The sequence below is a fragment of the Sesamum indicum genome, linkage group LG5, assembly GCF_000512975.1.
Source record: "Sesamum indicum cultivar Zhongzhi No. 13 linkage group LG5, S_indicum_v1.0, whole genome shotgun sequence".
Taxonomy (NCBI): Eukaryota; Viridiplantae; Streptophyta; class Magnoliopsida; order Lamiales; family Pedaliaceae; genus Sesamum; species Sesamum indicum.
The window spans coordinates 16,951,487-16,972,119 of NC_026149.1; the positions used below are offsets into that span (position 1 = coordinate 16,951,487).

Below are 20,633 nucleotides of genomic sequence, written 5' to 3' on the forward strand. Positions count from 1 at the left end.
AAAAATTAATTGTAAATATTTTTTTAACAAAAGTACTCAACGTAATTTTATCACAACTATATTAACTCTTTTGTTATGTCGATAATACCTCAAATTGATTATTTTTATTTTTATTTTTATTTTTAAAAATATAATTTATTTAATTTATATATTTTATTTTTTAATAATATACATTAAAATACAAATTTATTTATTATATTCATACAAAAACGACATGCCAAAACTGCTAAGTTTTTTTAAAAAGAAAAAAAAAAAGAAATTGGAGTTGCATTTGAAGAGGGAAGAATAGAGTAGGGATAATTACACTCAAATTCTCTAAGATTTGGTGTAATTAAACATAGACACCGTATAATTTAAAAAATTACATATAACACCCTTAAGGTTTGATTCCGTGTAACAAGTAAGTCCCTCATTTAATCAAAATTTATCGATTTTCTAATATTAATAAAATAAAATTGAAAAGAAATTATACTTACTGTCAATCGACTTATTACTGACTTATTGGAGGTCAATAAACTTTTTTTAACCAAATTATCCTCATATGTCTTTACGCGTTAATGCATGTGAGGATGTATATCTTCACCATTACAAGGGTAGTTTAGTTCGAAAAAAATATTTGACCTACAATTGGTCAGTAATAAGTTATCAATTTTTATTAATTTTTATTAATATCAGTAAATTCACGAATTTTGATTAATGGAGAAACTTATTTATTAGATAAAAATAAAGCTCAAATGTGATAAATATAATTTTTCAAACTATAAAATTAAATTTGATGAGAAGAGAGTGTTGTCCCAATAGAGTATTGAAGGACAAAAAGGTGAGATAATAAAATATTAACACGCTTCTGTTAAAACCGAGGCGCTTTTAAGCACTCGCGGATACAGAACACTGAGAGAGAAAAGCGTGTGCTCTAGAGAGAGACAGCACAAAATGTACGTATAGAGAGAGAGAGAGAGAGAGAGTGCGAGTAAAGAATCGTTAAGAACTTGCTGCTTACTGATGTCAACGATCTAGAAGAAAATTACACTCCAATTTTACCGGTTTCTCGTCCCTGCCATGGAAGGTAAGCAGGAACTCTGATTTCTTTTTTGTCCGAGCCCTAAATTTTCTTGTGGTTTTGACCTCTGGTGATTCTGGGTTTGCTGAATTATGGCTTGATTCTACCATTGTTGTGATCGTTTGCACTGAATTGTTGGATAGAATAAGAGTGGATTGTGTCAGTCTCGTGATTGTGGTGATCTTAATTAGCTTGGGTTCTGTTTACTTTATGATCTCTGGCTGTGTTCTTGCTTGATTTCTTGGACTGGGTGTTTGTGCAGTTTCAGGAGCTGATTTGAGGTTTCTGTTTACTTTACAATATTTATCCAGATTTTTTTTTTCTGAAATTTCATCTGCGTGTCTTTTCTGTGATGGTTCTAATTCGTATACTTCTGTTAGACTTTTGGCATTTGATGGATATCAGGATACATACAGGACAGGTAGGAGAAGTTTCTTAACGGAAGTTTCTTTGTATTTGTTGTGTGCTTTCATGGTGAATAGGCTTCGACGAGAGCTCTAAAACTGCCATAACCTTTTCTTGTCAATATTTGTCATATCTGCATTTTGCCCTTAGTATTGGCCTCTGCTGGAGTTCTCTCAATCTACTATGGTAGCGTAGGAAGAGAGATTAGACTAGACGTTTTTATAGCATCATAAAGGAAGTTCTAACATCCTTTCGGTTTATATGCGAGCGTATATGTAATGCATACACGCACACATGAAAACGGGTTGGGTTGGATCTTCTAACACACTGAAATTAAATAACCGTGCCTGGTGTGAAATCCTGCCCAAAGAGCAATGTGTATCAGGGTCAAGGTAGTTCAATTAGTTGATGGTAATTTCCTAAGCTTAGAAGGGGGATGTGTTTAGGTTGTGAAAGGACAAGGCTGACAGTTTCTGAGCTGTAATTTTCTTGCACAGGTTTTTGATAGTTCCTAACTAGTTCTTCCATGTGGATTATAATGTTCTGTTTCCTTCTAGCTCGTGTGAATTTGAGACTGTTCTCCATTGCCTGCTATTTCATTTCAAGTATAAACTGATCCTTGGGAGATGTCGCAAAATGTCTGATGATTATGTAAATATTATTTTTTTAGGTATATCCCCAGATCGGGATTCATTGGAGTCTGCAGCCAAAAAGTCCAGTATTTCATCTGGTGGTAGGGTTCAGGATAGGAAGGAGTTTCTCCATAGATTTGTGGACAGTGAAATCTTGAAAACTAGTCTTTTGGATTGGCTTGAGGATTTAGCTGAAGATAGTGTGAGGCCTACCTTTGATGTTCCTTTTGAGGTAGTGGATCTTCAGAAGTTTGATTATGCTCTAGAAGGAATTCCCTTTCAGCAACTAATCCGGATGCCTAATTCTATTTATGCATCAACATCCAGCACTGTGGAAGCAACAGCTTATCTTGCACTTGAGGACTTCCTGCACGCGAGTACGAATGGCTTGTGGGAAGCTTTCTGGGGGCCTGAAAATGATAGAATGCCTTTTTACGTTTCCTCTTTATATGATGGAAACTTGAGATTTTACCAAGCTGAACAGGCAATTTCTAAAGGTAAACTTGAGGGGCTTTGTGCCTCAGCTATAATGCTGAAGAACCCCAGACATCCACAAGGGAAGTGGGATGATATTATTGAATTGGCACTTCTGAGACCTGATATTGGAAATCTTGCTTCAGCTGAGGAAGACTCTAAGCCCCCAGTCTCTATTATGGGTGAAGCTTTATTCTTTGCTCTTCGTGTGTTGATTGCAAGAAGTATCAGCAGATCAAATATACCTCTCAGTTTGAATTGTGTTTTTGTACTTCTGGTTGATTATCAATATGGTGGTGTTGTTAAAGTTGAGGGTGATCTGAATAACTTGGAATTTGATCTAAATAATGTCTATGAATCTGCTGCTTCATGGATTAAGAATCATTCGCGAATCGCGATTTCGCCTGTTTGTAGGATCTGGAACAAGCTTGGAAATGCTAACTGGGGGGACATTGGGGCTTTACAAGTACTTTATGCTACATTTCAATCTATAGCACAATATGCTGGAACACCTAGGAACACTATTGAAGATTTAGCTGCTGACCACAGTTCCCGTCTTCAAGCAAGAAGGATTGAGAGGCAACTGGAGGATACAAGGGTGAATGGTAATGGTTTGTTCCGGTTCCAGCATCACACAGCGACACCTGAAATTGTAGAAGTACAGGAAGAATCCATTAAACTGGATTCTGAGAGGTCACTGAAGCTGGAGGTAGGATCAGTATTGTTGTTAGAGGATTCAAGCTGGCAAAAAGGGTATCAGATAGATGAAGTTCTGAATGACGGGGAGATTCTGTTCTATGTCGCATCCCCTGTTGAAGATCGGGGAAAGACTGTGTTTCTGTATGTTGGTTCACATCCTTCTCAGCTGGAGCCAGCTTGGGAAGATATGAAATTATGGTATCAAGTTCAGAGGCAAACTAAAGTACTGAGTGTCATGAAACAAAAAGGATTGTCCAGTAAGTATCTTCCTGAACTGATTGCATCCGGCCGGGTAGTTCATCCTGGTAATTGTCGGAAGCCAAAGAGAGGTGATAACTGTGACCACCCATGGTGTGGAACCCCTGTCCTAGTGACCAGCCCAGTTGGCAGGACTGTTGCTGACATGGTGAGAGCGGGCCAATTTGGTGCCGATGAGGCTATCAGGTGTTGCCACGATTGTTTGTCTGCTCTCTCTGCCACTGCTTCCGCTGGAATTCGGCATGGAGACATCAGGCCGGAAAATGTTGTCTGTGTGAAATCTGCAATGGGGCAGCCTTACTATGTTCTTATTGGCTGGGGACATGCTATTTTAGAAGAAAGGGACCGCCCAGCATTAAATCTTCATTTCTCTTCTACTTCTGCGCTCCAGGAGGGGAAGTTATGCTCTGCTTCTGATGCAGAAAGCCTAGTATATATGCTCTATTTTTGTTCTGGTGGGGACTTGCCTGTTTTGGATTCAGTTGAAGGAGCACTACAATGGCGAGAAACATCCTGGTCAAGGAGGCTAATACAGCAGAAGCTTGGTGACATCTCCGCCGTGCTGAAAGCCTTTGCGGATTATGTTGACAGCCTGTGTGGAACACCATATCCCGTTGACTACAAAATCTGGCTAAGAAGGTTGAAGAGACAAATTAGCGAAGAAGATGGTGGGAAAGAAGTTGACACGTCTAGTTGAAATTACACTCTTACATTACAGCTGCCTCACGTTTCGGCTGTTTCAGTTTTTACCCTTATCTCGGAGCCACCTTTCAGGAGTGTATGTTGACCTTGGAAGATGGGATTTTCAATCACATAATAACAATTGAGGTCCTCCTGGGACAAGCATACAATGAAGATTGCCACTGGTCTTCATATGTTCGGGCATTGCTGACGCCTTCCCAACTTGAACCAAGAGTTTTGTTCGATTCTACTGGCAACTGAATCATAATTTTCAGCCTCTTGTTTTGGTGATTGGGCTGTTCCTGCTATTCCTTTTGTGCACCACATAACGAAGATAACAGGTATTTGTGCACCTTGTTAGCAAAAGAGGGTTGCGATTTATTGCTTTTGCACATTTCAAGGGTTGTTATAGATATGTTGTATCTGTTGTCATTAATCCTTGTAAAGATAGGAACTGTGCATATTGTTTGATGTGTGTGAGAAATGAGCATACTGGAGTATTGCAGTGTATTAGCTGGGGGAATGGTGTTTCTATTTCCCCCTATTACCCTGAAATATGTTGCACCTATCGCTCTACTTGTTATACGGACACTAGAGAATAGGAGTTACCTATCTCAACCTTCCCTAGTCACTGAAGTAGCTAAATTTTTCATCCAAGCACGGTATTGACAACTACATAGATTCAAATGACAATTGACAACATAGAAACAATGAAACTGTGGAAGTTGCATATCATCACAAGTTTAGTCTACCAGATGATCAAAGGGTTTAGTACAATTTGATTAGTTGAATACGATTGTTGCCTTCTTTGAATTTCTCATATTCTTAGATCGTAACTGCAAGCAGAAACAGAAGGGGGGGGGGGGAAAGGCTGGGAAAAGGGATCTAGCAACCTAATCTGCATCCATTTCTTCAAGTGCAGCTTTAGCTGCCTCCTTGGCTTCCTCTAACAGAGAGTCTGGGACCTAGCAACCGAGAAGTATGAATCATAAGCAGCTCAATGCAGCAAATAATACAATTCATTCGCAAGAGAAATCATTAGTGGCTAAGACTGGAGAATATATTTGTACACTCGTGATTTACCTTTTGATGCTGACGGTTTGACTCATCGCAGACCCAACTCATTTCCAATTCAAATGCCTTGTCCTTGGCCTCATCATGCACCCCATAAATACTGCTTACAGAAAAGATCGGGGATCAGTGAGTAACCACTAAGATTGATAGAAAAATAAAATGATGAAAATAGCAAAACTGGACATACATGGCACAAACTCAATGTGAAACTAAACAATAAAAATTGTCTAGACATCATTAGGAAGATATAACTCACATCTTGGCCACCTCAATAACACCTTGTCGGCAGGTCATTTCTGAAAGCTTCAATTTTTCAATCTCTCTGTCAATATAATATTTGGCTGAGGGTCAGCATATTTGAAAACAAAGTGTATAACAAGATGGTGAGGAGTTTAAAAAGAACAACATTGAAATAATCCAGAATTATATGAATAATAGAGAATATCAACAGAGGATGTTGTATCTACCCATAATCAGTATCAAGCCGAAATCATTAACATCCTAGCAAAACTAATGCATTACTGATAATAAAAATGATGCTAAAACATTCGGAGGTAAAGTAAGGTTATTAGAGTACTCAATATCTTCATACTTGGAAGCACAGAGTACATTTTGTTTCATTTTCCTTTTTGAATTTCATTTGTCCTGCCGAAGTAGGTGAAACTAAGATGGGGAAACGGATAACTTACGTTTTAGCAGCCTGCCTTCCCTTTCCAATGGCAGCACCAAAGTATCTCTGCAGCAATAAGAATATACAGATTACAGAAAGCCCCTCAAAAGAACAAAACTGAAATAGTTAAAAAAGTAGCATAACATACAAGATGCCCGATATCATTTATATAATCCAAATTTCAAAATATACTAGATGTAATACCAGAGGTATTACAGACATTAAATGCTATAACCATCATTTGCAACTAAGGGGAGACACTCACATAGGATATGCCGGATGGTTCAATCATGTAGAGCTGTGGCCCATCACGATCATAACCTCCCAGAATTACTCCACAACCAAAAGGCCTGCAGAACTTAATATTAGGTTCAGATGCAGAAAGTAGATAAATAGAAGCAATTTAATAAAACAACTCAAAGATACAATATCACAACCTGAGCCACCAATAGAGAGTGCACAAATGCACATAACTCGCAACACGTGCTGCGAGTTCTTTTACAGGAATGGGTTCACCATACACACTGGAAACGAGAAGGATCGAATAACATGTTAGAACAAATACCTATTAAGTTATACTGTCATAAATGCCTGCCACAATTTTAGAACATAAAGCACAATGCAAGCACAGAAGACACACATAGCCCTTCGGAACAAACCTCTCGTAGTTAGTTGCTTCAGATTTTGCTCGTGCCACTATCTGCCTGCCATCTGCAGCTAGTCCAGCAACAGCCTGAAAGTGCAAAAGCATCAGCACAGTCCAAAAAAACTTGAATTTGATTTGAAGGAAAAAAAAAAAGAAAAAGAGAGTCGAAAGTTTCAACAAACTTCTTATGCATATTGATGCGAAGAATTTCAAAACCAAAAATTCAAGCTAAACCGAACAAACTGCACATCCCTTTTATTTCTACAAAATTTTGCTCGTTCATGAGTTTGAGAACGACTTGAATCCCTACTCTTTTAGTCAATACAAAAATTATTACTACATCTTATATCAGCAACAATGCACATAATAGATTAACATCACCACTTATCGAAATGTCAACTACCCTCCATATTTTGCAGCACAAATAAACACTACTTATCAAATCTAAAAACAAACATGCACATGTATCTGTGGGAAACAAAGCGTACCATGCCGGAATGACGATGAACGGCGTGGATTCTTCGGTTGGACCCCGGCAACATCATCTTCGAAGCAATCAACTTCTCCACTCCCTTCAACACCATCAGCAAAATTGAAAAACGCAATCAAAACCCTAGTCCACTACAAGCTCCAAGCCCAACAAGAAATACTAATAAACCAAATCAATGTCCAAATTTTGGGGTTCTACAAACACACACACAAATACACATATACATATCTATACCATGACGACGCCGTCCTTGCATTTGATGGCGACGACGGTGCCGCTGTTGTCGACGGCTTTTGCGGCATACTCGATCTGGAATACGCGACCGTCCGGCGAGAATGTGGTCACTGACAGATCGTACCCTGTGCCTATGCTGCTCATTTTCCCCTCTCTCTCTCTCTCTCTCTCTCTACTCTTTGAGCTTCTGCTTCTCTTTCTTGTACTCTATGCTGTTTCTGTTTCTCTTCCTTTTTCTTCTTTTCAAATAAAAAATAATAGAGAAAAAACTTTTCTTTATTAACAAGACACATAACATATAGCGTAAAATTGTAAAATCAATCCAACACTTTAGCGTCATTTCATATTTGACCCGATGTTACACAGAATTTTAAAATTAACACCATATTTCATTAAAAATTACAAAAAAATCACAAAATATTGCAAAAATAACCCTTTTTGCAACGTGTGGGGTCCTTTTTTGCAATATTTTTTTTTTCTCTTAACAAAAGATGAAATTAAATTTAAAAATCCTATAAAATATAGAGTTAAGTATGAAATGACTCTAAATTACGGGACTAGTTTCAAAATTTTGCCTAATATATAGTCGCAAATAAAAGAAAAATAAAAGAGAAAAAAGGCGTTTAAATTAAAAATAAATAGGTGGGCTGAAATGCAATTTTTCTTTTTTGTTTTAATTTTTTTTTCTTGTATTCTTCCTTTAATTAGTGTTAAGCAAATAGATTACTTTAATTGTGAGATAACTACAAACTTTTAGTGAAAATTAGAGGGACGTCCGTTTGACTCTATGATTGAGCAGGTTAGCAATGTAATTTCTTAAGTTATTTAGCCTCATTTTTAATAATCACTTTTTAAATTAAATTTAAAAGTGACATATTGCAGCTTTAATCCCCTGCAATTATTTTTTTAATTATTTATTATATTACCATAGGCTGTTTGAAATTTGTCATAATTATAAATATTTCATCATTTGAAAATTTACAAATAATCTACTGAAAGCAATGACCATCTAACAAATACCTCTACTCGATATCAAGGGAAACTTGCAAATACTTGTAACAAGAAGAAAACAATTATGGCAGCCCATTGTAATTAAAGTAGAAAAATTGAAGTTGAGGAACAATGTTTTGAAGTCTGTAAATCTTTAAATATTACAGTAAATTTTGTTTTCTTATTTTTGCACTGGCTCTACAAACATGAAAGGAAGTGAAGAAGCAAGTTGTTCCTACTCAAACTCAGCCCTGTACATCAAAGTGCACTAGGAAGAGTCTAATCTTTCTTCCACAAGGAGCTAAAACAGTGATGCAAATCTTGTTTCATCAGGCATATACAAGCATATAAGGGTACCTGAGCATCAAACCACAATGCTCGACAGGAATATCTTGACAGCACAACCGAGAGTAGCTATAAGGCAATCCATAGATGAACGCAATTTAAAACAAGATCAGACTCGCATTTTATGACAGAATCAACCCTTTAGATAGGTGTGGAAGTCCAGTTCGTGGTGAGGAACTAGTGGATGAGACTGTCTGCCTGAAGAAGACCCTCACGGATCTGTGAAGCGATGTCCTTGACGGCCCCAGGGCCATGTGGGATAAACACGGCAGAGGACTTAGACGATGAGCCAATTTCCTTCATTGTGTCGAAGTATTGGGTAACAAGAACCATGTCCATGACATCCTTAGCTGTTGTTCCTGGCACGCTTTCTGAGAAGGCGAGAACGCTATCCCTTAGCCCATCTACAATGGCCTGACGCTGACGAGCAATACCAAGCCCAGATAAGTACTTGGATTCAGCTTCTCCTTCAGCTTTTTTGATCTGCAAGATCTTTTCTGCCTCGGCCTTCTCGTTTGCAGCAACCCTGAGCCGAGCAGCTGTTTTGCAGTTGACAGATCATCATATAATAATTATTTCATCAGTATCATCCCATAGAAGGCCAACCCGAAACATTTGCTCTTTGGGATCTTGGATGTTATTACATGAACCAAACAAATATATACAAGTTTGTTCATGAGTTATTTGATATCAAAACATCCACTTAGGTTCAATATCAAACACTCGGCTGCATTTTCCATGTCATAAACTTACCCGCATTTATCTCATTCATGGCTCTCTTGACCTGAGCATCTGGTTCTATGTCAACAATCAGAGTCTGCACTATTTCAAACCCATAGGCAGACATGGCCTGCGAAGATAAAGATGCGGAACATCAAAGCATTAGTTAGTTATGTACACAGAAATAGGCGTTTGCTGTAAAGAGCACATAGTACCTTCTCAAGTTCACTCTCCACAGCTTTGGCTATGTCATTCTTCTGCTCAAAAGTAGAATCCAAATCCAGTCTTGGTACACTTGCCCTTATGACTAAACATCCATCCATATTCAGATTACTAATGTTACTGTAACACTATCAAGGAAATGTAACAGCAGATAGCGTCTCATGTTTATTTAATCCCTATTCGCAATTGTTTCCCTTAATCTGAATCCGTAACATGCACTCCGCAGTAATTAGTTGTCATGAACCTCCATATAAAATAGGTTAGATTACAATGGGCTCCCCTGAGGTGTGTTCATAATTACACATATCCACTCGTTGTTTGAAAAATTACAAATACCCCTGAAATTCAAGGCTACGAAAGGGTATTTGTTAGGCGGCCATTAATTTCAGAGGGTATTGTATTTCTTCAAACAAAGAGGGTGTATTTTGTAATTTTTCAAACAATGAAGGGGTATTTGGAATTATGACAAACCTCATGAGAACCCATTGTAATTTACCCAAAATAAAAGTATCTATTCTGACCATTGCAACAGATATCTTCTCTAATCAATTCAGATAGATCCTATCTCCAACAAAGTGAACAGGAAAGAACAGCATTTTAGTTTTAAAGACAATACCTAAATTACTGTATGCCAGTTGTTTCAGCTATTGGCAATGCGTGCAAGCCTCGTCAAAGTTTTAGCAAAGAAAAATTGATTTGGATGACGCCAAACTACAGGTGTGATGAGGAAGAACATTTCTACAGGTAGAGGAAAAGTGACCTAACACCCATGTAGTTATAAAGTCATTATACATAACATTACAAAAACATAACATTAAGGGCCTTTCCTCGTGTCACATACAAATATAAACCCGTAATAATAACATGAACAAAGGCACAATGTATTGATAGTATATCAGCTCAATCTCTGTATACAGCAAAGTGCTTTATGATATTGCTACACAAGAAAGTAAAAATCATAAATCACAATCATACCATCAAAAACATATGCTTGGATCTGTGCTTTTGTGTTTGATAGCTTATAAAATGCATCAGATGCTTTCCCAGCCAATGCTCGGTACTGGATCGAAGCAACCACAGTGACAAACACATTATCCTGAAACGAAACAGCTCCGATACTTCATCAAATTGATCATATTAGAGCAGACAACAAAGCAAAGAAGAGATTCTTTATTCACGAGTGGCCCTAGTTACACTTTTTGCTTTTCTGATTTATAATTGGGGAGATAATCCTGGAAAAGCAATTCGGAATACTCTTTTAACATATTTTGCCACTCGACCAAAATCTCAATTACCACTTCATTCTCCATATGTAACATGTTTGTCCAAATAACTAGTCTGCAGATTACCACTGAAGACAATTTAGTGATATTAGGAAATGCATGGAGGCTGATTATTATAGGGAAATAAAAGTTCTAAGTAGTAAGTAAACTGGTGTGAAAACCTTAGTTTTCGTTTCACAGCGGACATCAAGCTGCTGCACACGTAATGACAAAGAACCAGCCAATTGGTAGCCAACACACCAGGGCAGGCAATGGCAACCAGGCTCAAGCACTTCATCAAACTTTCCAAAATGTTCTTTCACAGCAACCGTGGACTGATCCACTTGGATACAACCAAGTGTCTGACCCATTTATCCAGCGAAAACCACTAACCTGAAATTGTGTGCACCGATGCTTCATTTGATCAAACATGAGATGATAAGATCATACACATACACATAAATATGTGCCTGGGTGACTAAAAGACTAAAAAAGGAAATCAACTCGTTCTCTCTGGATTGTAATGATGAAAATCATATTACTTTTTTTTATGACCATGGAACCAGAAAACAATCATATGAATCAACCATAAGCTTCGTAATTCTGTCATTCTGTTAAATTGAACTTCCACGACAACAAACTTCAAAGCCTCTAAACACACATCGAATTCAATCAGATTTCTCTATAGTCAAGTTTTCCGTAAAGTGGGCTCAGAATCCGGTGGCTCGTCAAATAAAATGGTACTCAAACTTACTTGCATGTGTAAGATAAAGTAGCCAAGACAAATGACCATAGAACTAATAAACTTGTGAACACAACTTAAAAGTCAAACTGGGAAGCACAACAAATTGAAGAATCCAACAACGACCTCACCAAGGTTGGCCCATATTACCAAAAGGCTACTACAAAACAATCAAGGAAAATTTAAAATAAACGGAGCTCCATATAACTAGAGAGTAATTTATACTTTGTTTGCTCTGTGAGATCGAGCCCATATAACTGCAGGCAGAGAAACTTCTAAGACTAAAAGGTCTTAACACCATGCCATGAGAAGCACGGTGTTCGCACAATTATCAATCCCTCTATACTGCCCCATCACAAGATAATTTGGATTAAGAAAAGGAAACTCCCCACATCTCAAGAAAATCCTGAATTTAGCTTCAGTTCCAACACTGTTACATAAATCATTTCCTTCTTTATTCAAATCCAAAGATCACTTCAATCCCACCTTTCTACTCCAAAATAAGAGTGTAAAACAGGATGGGGAAAGGGAAGATGAGAAGTACACATGGAGACAACTTCCCCCGACATGATTACTATGAGGAGGCAGAAAACAAGCCATTCATTCATCACGTTACAACACATAACAACAGAATCCCAGATGTAATATATAACAAAAACGACTTAACTTCACCAAAATTCAGCAGTCTCTTCTGCATAAACATCAAATTCCCACCATTGTTCGTGCAAATTTACTGAGAAACCTACAGAACAAAAGAGCAAAAAGAATACTCACAATAGACAGAGGAGAAACAGCCAGCTCGAGATTGGAATTGGGTTTTCAAATTTCGTGATTGTAAATACAAGGGTGCTCTGATTACCTAAATTATTTATAGTAACAATTGATTGGGTATATCTTCAGCAAGGCGAACAGCATGCCTCTGTTATTTCTTGAATTGATTTTGCCAGACCAGATTTCTGTTTGTCAAACCATAGGGTCGAAATTATGAATTTTCTTTTTCTTTTTCATTTTAAATAGAGAAATTTTTAATTTTTCACTACTTAGCTTTTAGTATATAAATAAATTATTACCTAATAAAATTTATTTGAGCTCTCCCAATTTTAAAATTTAATACAGCTCACCATTCCGATTATATATTAACAGCACTAAATTTTTTTTTTCGTTTCGACCGAAATCTCACTAATTTGTCCTGAAAAAACCTCCCATTAGAAACAATAAAGAAGTTTTGAATATATATATGTTTCCAATTTCTCACTTATCTTCAATGTTAGATGATGGTACATATTAATGTGTCTGGAAATTAAAAAAGTCACGTGACACGTGACCTAATTTTAAAGACAATATCAAATGAAGTGGCGCATATTTGCCTATCTCAATTAACGTTCTTATACAAGGTATCGTCCACTTTAATCAAAGTTTTACAATTTTAACATCTTATCGAGGAATTGAGAAAATTACATGACCTAGTTCCAAAAACAACATTAAATAAAGTGGCACATACTTGCCTATCTCAATTGGCGTCCTTATACAAGGTTTATCCACTTCACTCAAAGTTTTATAGTTTCGGCATCGATACAAGGAATTGAAAAGTCACATGACCTAATTTCAAAGACAACGCCAAATGAAGCAGCGTGTATTTGCCTAATCTCAATTGATGATCATATATAAGGTATCGTCTGCTTTAATCAAAGTTTAACAGTTTTGGCATAGAATCGAGGAATTGAAAAGGTTACATGACCTAGTTTCAAAAACAATAACTTACCTATCTCGGTTGACGTTTTTATACAAGTTATGAAAAAATCACATGACCTAATTTTAAAAACAACGTCAAATAAAGCAACATGTACTTACCTATTTTAATTGACATTCCTCTATCAAATATAATCTACTTTAATCAAAATTTTACAGTATTGTCCCGAAAATATATCTTGTTGTGTAATGAATACTATACATAATCCTTATTTTGCCCTAATTATTCATCGATAGGTTTGCAAGAGAAAAAATTGGATTGGCAAATGTGCATTTGGTCTTTAAGGTGAAATTCATTCTTGGGGACCACTAAAGTTTAAGTAAACGAAGTAAACGCCCATAGATATTATTATTGAGAGATTGGTCCCTATGCATTTACGTGTTTTTCATGGTTGAAAGTTGTAATGAACCCACAACTTGGCGTAAGCATTTCTTTATCTATCCATATCATACAGGCTTTAATGGGCTCAATACATACTGGGAGAGTTCCATCCTCTCATTTCAAAAATAGAGTTTTAGAAATAATCTTTTATTTAACTAATGCTTTGATAATATACAAGTATATACAACTCCCCAAGCTCTCATCTTTTTTTCTTTACTCAAAAGGGAGCTTATATATTAGGTAATGGAAGTATCAATTTTTTTTATCAGTTATACGATTAAAAATAATGGTACTAACACGATTTAACATGACATAATTCACACTGTTTGATATCTTCGTCCCGAATTGATATAAAAGAGACTCATTATATGTACATCCAAAATATCCAACTACTACATCAAAGTTCCATTCTTTCAATGTTACTCGCAACTTTTGCGTTGACATGGCTATCCTTTTCCCCTTCACGTCTTCGCAAATGCACGTCCTTGTCATAAATGTGAAAAGCAAGAAGATTTCCAGCTATCCAAGAGAAGAAAAACCTTGATATACAGAACTGAGATAGGTAGAGTGTGAATGTACCTGCATATGTTCACAACCAGCTCCCTTCCAAGAAACTGAAACGGAATTATGCACTTCAAAATATAGTTTCATGTTGTCCATAACATTTACACATAATACAGTAATACAACATAAGAACAGAAAACTGCGACTCAGTTAGTTATCGGAAGCATCCGATGAAGAATGAGTATAACCTACAATCTGATAAACATCAAACAAAATATACAAGAGACCTTAAGCATCTACATTTCAACTGTCATAAAGGAAATTACTCGGTTATAGTTCATTTGAAGAATAGGCTATGAATTGTTGTAATTGCATTTCACTAAGTGGGATAATCTTATCCGGATTCACAGATATTACACACCCATCTGAAGTATCAGTGAAATAGCTGTTCAAACCTGTAGAAAGATACACAAGCTGTTTAGCTGCTCATATTACATACAACTGATTTTAGCTGTAAGCAGTGGATATTCAAACTAAATCATATATAAATAAGCCAGTAATTGACAAGTCAAGTATAAATTTCAATCCGTAAGAGGGGGTACCGCAGGTATTCACCACATGTTGTTGTTCATATAATAAGACAAGAAAATGCTATAATAAACTAGGAATCATGTATCAAGAATTGCACTAAAACATAAGAAATAAGCACCCATAAAGCTTTAGAATCTGCAGAAGTGATCATGTGATCCACAAAATTTCAATACAACTTATTTTACTCAAATTCAAGCTAGACAAGCTCATGTCTGATCCAAGAACCAATTGGTGGGAATACAAATCATCCAGAACTGGTAAGGATGTCTCTGATCAAAAAAAATTTCACAATGTTTATTGTTCTGCAGCAACCACGCTGATTTCACCTTTATCTAACAAGTCGTAGAATGCCCTAACTTTCCGCTGCTCATTCCAGTGGTGCATCTTCCATACGCTACCTGCAGCAATGCCAAGCACAATTCCGATGGCTATCTCCTTCACCACACTTGGTCCCTTCAAAGTGGCATGAGCAATCCTCGGACCAGCCATTCAACTTCTTGCTAAAAGCTTATAATTCCTGCAATTAACTCCCCAATCAAAATTATATCCAAGCCATTTCAGAAAATGCTGAGAGCAGAAGCACTGGTAATTAAGAACCACAATGAGAAAGATAAGATCAAATACGAGCAACAGTCAAATAATTTAACAATGGGATAATAGGCATCTAACTCATCCCTATCCAACAAGTTACTAATTTCCAGAAATTACTGAAATTCAAGAGGAAAATAGTTCGTTCCACATGCATCAAAAACTTTGAATAAATAAAACAATAGTTCATAGGTTTAGTTTAATTATTTGAAAAACAAAAGCATTTGCTGAACATTTGAAATACAAGGTTTTGAAACATGAATATTTCTTACACTCCACTTGCAAGATGATCCCTATGCCTAATCCATGATGATGGTCCGGAGAATCTCAAATAGGTTCCTCGAATCCACAATGATTCAAACCCAGGCACAAGTACAACGGAGTTAGTATTATGGTTTAGAAATCCCTATCCCAAAATCCTTCCACCAAAAGACACTCATAGAGAATTCGTCAGTGACACATATTGATAATTCAGATGCCAAAATCAGAACATTTTTCCTCAACCCCGAGGTGTTGCAACAAGTATTAACTGATTTCAAGTCCATCGAGAATACTGAACCAAAGAGAAAGTTCAAGAAGCAGACAGCAAACCACAATTACAACCAAGAGAGAATACCAATAACCATCCCCACCCCATGTGTGCAAACAATGAAAAAAAGTAGAAGACTTCTACAAAATCCTGCAAGCCCAAACAACAGGCCCAAAGGGTAACTAAAAATACGAAAATTTCCAGCTTAAATCAAATCAAGTAACCACAATTCTTTCCTCACTAAACGGTCTCGACTAGTTCAAGAACAAATTAACCCAAAAAGGGCTCTCATTTAGGTGAAAGCAGCTCGAAAACCAGCACAGCTCCACTCCAAGATTTATTCAAATGCGAAAGCAAGATTATCAAGAGTGGAAAACTAAAACATAATCGAAATTGCACTACTGTAATCCGCCACGACTAATTCCAGCAAGGAAAACCAAATCAGAAAACGAAATTAAACATCGTACCCCCAAAATCAGAAATCCTGAATCAAATTCGCAACGCTTTCGACCCGTATAACCTGCACGAAAAATCAAGAATTAGAAATTCTTCCAAAAATTTTACCAGTCATACTGAATTGTAGGTGCGTGTGGACGTAGTTGCGAGACTTTACCCTAAAATTCTCTGATTGGGTAGAGAATAGAAGAAACACTGCCAATAGACAGCGAAGTGTTAAATAAACAAAGATAAGCAACGACGTCGTTCCACACGAGTTTCGGCGGCTAAATTACACCTTTCGTCCCTAAACTTTTTGAGGCACGATTTTGGTACCTAAACTTTACAGATTATTATGATTTTGGTCCAACTGTTAATTTTAACCCCAGTTTTAACAATTAGACCAAAATCATAATAAATTATAAAATTTAGAGACCAAAATTGTGTCTCAAAAATTAAAAATCAAAATTAATTTTGACCCAAGATATAAGGACCAAAAATGTAATTTACCCAATTTTGGTTTTAATCAGGTATTAACGTCAACATTTTTCATCGAAACCAAACCCTAATGGAACAGGGTCAGGTATAAATGGAGATTTTTTGAAAAGGGTGTAAGTGTAATTTCAATAAAAAAAAATATTAGAGAAAGTGTAATTTCGTAATTTTAAAAAGGTATTAATCCAATAAAATATAAATAACTTATTATTATTTATTTTTTTGTGAATAATAGCATGAAAAATAAGTTGGTGAAAAAGTGCTTATTGTATTTTAAGGTTTTTTTATAAATAAATTAAATTTTTTAATAATTTTTGTTTGTCTTAAGTATTTATATTTTTAGTATATTATCTGTGGGTAATTAAAATAATTGGGGTCCAATATATGAATAAATCAAATTTTATGTATAAGTTTTTTAAAAGAAATTACAAAACATGGGAGGGGTCAATATGTAAAAACATACATTATGTGTACTTTTAAAAAAAAGTTACAAAATCATTTATCCAAATCTTTTTAGAATTTATAAGCACTTTTAAAAGAAAAATAAAGTTTTGCAAATATTCCTTAATTTCTACCATCTATTAAAATTATCAATATGATAATTGCACCGCTCTTTTATAAGGTTTGGTGTAATTACATAAAAAAGGTTATATGGTCTTGAAAATTACATCTAGTACCCTTAATGTTTGTTTTCGTCTCATAAATAGAGCCCTTAATTAGTCAAAATTCATCAAATTTGTTATTATTAGCAAGAAAGTGAATGAAACCCGATTAATTTATTAATGATTTATTACAGATCAAATAATTTTTTTTTATGAAAAAACTAATTTTATAAGGATAAAAATATATTCGCTATGTTTGTTTTCATTTTTCAAATTATCTCCAAAACGAATCAAAACATACTCAATGTTTGTCATCATTCAAAAACACCTTATTTAGGTGTTTTAAACTGTTTTAACATAAATACATACGTATATATATACACACATTAAACATACAATACTTATTTTAAATTATCTTAAAAAACAAATCCAAACATACATACTATCTCTAACAAACACTTGTTTATCTTTGTTTTTCTCTCTCTATCTCTATAAAACACAACAAAACACTTAAAAACGAATCCAAACATTATTATTATTTTTTGGAACAGATGGCCATTGGCGTAAACAAAAGAGAGGAACAAAAAAATGTTTATTGGAGGACAATAATGCACACCTCAAGACAAAAACAAGAGGACTTTAAGGAAGAAAAAGGTAATAAAACATCAACCGCACGACAGAAACCATGGACAAAGAATCCGACCAACACACACAGACACGCGCGCCCGATGAAAACTTAAGACCTGTTGATAAAACAGGCCGCGTGTGTCCCAGCGCGAAGATTCCCAGGAAATATCAGAGCCCGGGGATCCTGATTCCTCCTCTATATGACTTAGCTCCACCTATAACTGCGTGTCTGTGTGTGTTCTTGTGAGAGAGAGAGAAAGAGAGTAATGAAGAAGATGGCGGGGGGATGGCGGCTGCTGGCTGCAGATTTCTTGATGTCGTTCATGTGGGTTTGGTCAAGCGTGCTTAACAAGATCTTTGTGCATAGAATCTTGGGTTATGGGGCTCATGAATTTGAGGGCGAAATCGTCAGATACGCTGTGTCTCTCCTTAACATGTTCTTCTTCACATTCATGTGCAAGGCCGCCAGGGGTGGCCACTACAATCCTCTTACCCTTTTGTCCGCCGCGATTTCTGGGGATTTTTCCAATTTCCTCTTCGTTCTTGGCGCCAGAATCCCTACCCAGGTTCTTCTTCTTGGTCTTTTTCTTGTCTCTTTTTTGAGAAAAATAACTGACCATCGTGTGTGTCTGTAATTTCATGACCGGGGATGTTAAGGTTTTGGTTATGCACATAAAGCTGTCTGTTTTTTGGTGGGTTGAGTAATTAGAACCAGTGGTTGAGCTCTGTAGTTGTGGGACATGTATTTTTGGATAAGTTTGTTCATAACCTTTTGAATTGAAAGTTGTGGTTTGGGTGCTTGGATGGGAGTTACATTTTAACAGTCTGTTGTTAATTAAGCTCCTTCTTTTGCTAATTGTTAGTGCCTATATGGATCCGGATATACTTTTGATGAAATGTTTGACTTGTTGAGATTTGAGAATGAGATGGAAGGCCTGTGAACTTATGAAATATCCTTGGCATTTTAAGGTGTATACTCCAATTAATCTGCTTGCTTATGGGCTTTTAAGACAGGTGGATAGAGGTGGTAAGAAGTATTTTTCAGTTTGTATATGTTTCCGATTTACCAGGTCGCGGAAATTTCAAGGAGAAATAACTGAGAGTGGCTCAGCTTGACAGTTAAATGAAAAGATGGAATCTTGCTGTGACTTGCCTTTATATAGATTATAGACTATGCTCGGCTTAGTTGAGGGACAAGTAGGGATGGCGCCTGGTCCGTTTGACAATTTCTCATGAGGATTGCCTGAGATCATAACCAAATTGTAAGGAGAACATGGTGTTTCTTCTTCTGTTTGCTGAATCCCGACCAAGATGGTTGTTTGAGTTTCCAAAGATTGTTTAATACAATGATTGGAGACATGAGTAGTTATGATATTAACAGGAATCAAGATTAAAACAAAAAAACTGTGGATGCTGGAGGACTGATGAACCCTCGATCCAAGGTTCTATTGATATACCATGTAGAAATGAGGGGATGAGAGGCGTAGAAATCAATTTTCTCATTCAATAATTTGAGTTCAGTAGTTTATACCTTTCCACACAATAGAAGGAGAAAACTTTGTTTCTCTTAATCTCTTTAATACTTCTTCCCCAGTACTGTTTATAGGCACCAAACTCTATCAAATGATACGTCAATCCTAAAAAATATTTTGGCACGGAAAGCATCCCGGCTATCTGTTGAATTGGATGTCTATGTGTTATAATGTGCATCAGTTTTGGAACTCATTCTTTTTATGCATGCACGATTAGTCATCATTGTTTGGCCAAGCTTATTCACCTCATATCTGTTCTTTTCATTTCTTTTCAAAAGGTCGTTGGGTCGATTTATGGGGTTAGGCTCATCCTCGACACATTTCCTGGAATAGGACGCGGGCCACGCTTGAGCGTTGACATAGCGAAGGGTGCATTGACTGAAGGTCTTCTAACATTCACCATCGTGATAATTTCGCTTGGGTTGTCTAGAAAGGTTATTTATAGTTTCTTCATGAACACTTGGATTTCCAGTGTATCCAAGCTTACTCTTCACATACTGGGCTCCGACCTAACTGGTGGTTGCATGAATCCGGCCTCTGTAAGTATTGCTTTATCATTATCTGGATCTGTTTCATTTCCTATTCGATATGTAAATTTAGAAAAACGACAACATCACACAATTCTGTTGGTGCTTCTTAGGTGATGGGGTGGGCTTTTGCTAATGGAGAACATATCACCAAGGAGCATTTGATCGTTTACTGGCTTGCTCCCATCGAGGGCACTTTGGCGGCAGTTTGGGTGTTTCGAATACTAGCCGGGCCTAAGGAGGACAAGACCATAGCTGCTAAGAAGGACGACACCCCACAGCTGAAGACTGAAAAATTAAATTGATAAGATTCTTCATGGCTTGTTGTATATTAGATGCAAGAATTCCAGTGTTGTTGAACTTGTAAAGTTGTTCATAGATCAAGAATGGTTCACTTCAGATATTGTTGTACTTGGTTCTCGGTCATGATTTCATACTTTTCCCTCTGTCTAACATGTATATCTCAGG

The 20,633-nt window shown here is 36.5% G+C and overlaps 5 protein-coding genes across 6 annotated transcripts; 2 read left to right on the forward strand and 3 right to left on the reverse strand.

Moving 5' to 3' along the window:
- Positions 879-4,756, forward strand: LOC105162811. Its single transcript, XM_011080924.2, has 2 exons — positions 879-1,066; positions 2,136-4,756. The coding sequence occupies exons 1-2, from the start codon at positions 1,060-1,062 to the stop codon at positions 4,223-4,225; spliced, it is 2,097 nt and encodes a 698-aa protein (XP_011079226.1). The 5' UTR covers positions 879-1,059; the 3' UTR covers positions 4,226-4,756.
- On the reverse strand, positions 4,916-7,551 carry LOC105162810 (proteasome subunit alpha type-3). Its single transcript, XM_011080923.2, has 9 exons — positions 7,324-7,551; positions 7,088-7,171; positions 6,613-6,686; positions 6,391-6,477; positions 6,219-6,303; positions 5,973-6,019; positions 5,540-5,605; positions 5,293-5,383; positions 4,916-5,174 (listed from the first exon to the last, which is right to left on the reverse strand). The coding sequence occupies exons 1-9, from the start codon at positions 7,465-7,467 to the stop codon at positions 5,103-5,105; spliced, it is 750 nt and encodes a 249-aa protein (XP_011079225.1). The 5' UTR covers positions 7,468-7,551; the 3' UTR covers positions 4,916-5,102.
- On the reverse strand, positions 8,449-12,539 carry LOC105162812 (hypersensitive-induced response protein 2). 2 transcript variants are annotated; one of them, XM_011080926.2, is made up of 7 exons: positions 12,464-12,539; positions 12,272-12,346; positions 11,045-11,255; positions 10,576-10,696; positions 9,594-9,685; positions 9,412-9,508; positions 8,449-9,197 (listed from the first exon to the last, which is right to left on the reverse strand). In XM_011080926.2, exons 3-7 carry the CDS (start codon positions 11,231-11,233, stop codon positions 8,836-8,838), a joined length of 861 nt encoding a protein of 286 aa, XP_011079228.1. In that variant the 5' UTR covers positions 11,234-11,255; positions 12,272-12,346; positions 12,464-12,539; the 3' UTR covers positions 8,449-8,835. The 2 variants fall into 2 exon arrangements, with proteins under 2 accessions (XP_011079228.1, XP_011079227.1); XM_011080925.2 differs by lacking the exon at positions 12,272-12,346 and having other exon boundaries at positions 12,379-12,532.
- Positions 14,913-16,629, reverse strand: LOC105162813 (probable cytochrome c oxidase subunit 5C-1). Its single transcript, XM_011080928.2, has 3 exons — positions 16,561-16,629; positions 16,415-16,467; positions 14,913-15,347 (listed from the first exon to the last, which is right to left on the reverse strand). Exon 3 carries the CDS (start codon positions 15,317-15,319, stop codon positions 15,125-15,127), a length of 195 nt encoding a protein of 64 aa, XP_011079230.1. The 5' UTR covers positions 15,320-15,347; positions 16,415-16,467; positions 16,561-16,629; the 3' UTR covers positions 14,913-15,124.
- On the forward strand, positions 18,160-20,624 carry LOC105162814 (probable aquaporin SIP2-1). Its single transcript, XM_011080929.2, has 3 exons — positions 18,160-18,672; positions 19,917-20,177; positions 20,279-20,624. The coding sequence occupies exons 1-3, from the start codon at positions 18,373-18,375 to the stop codon at positions 20,468-20,470; spliced, it is 753 nt and encodes a 250-aa protein (XP_011079231.1). The 5' UTR covers positions 18,160-18,372; the 3' UTR covers positions 20,471-20,624.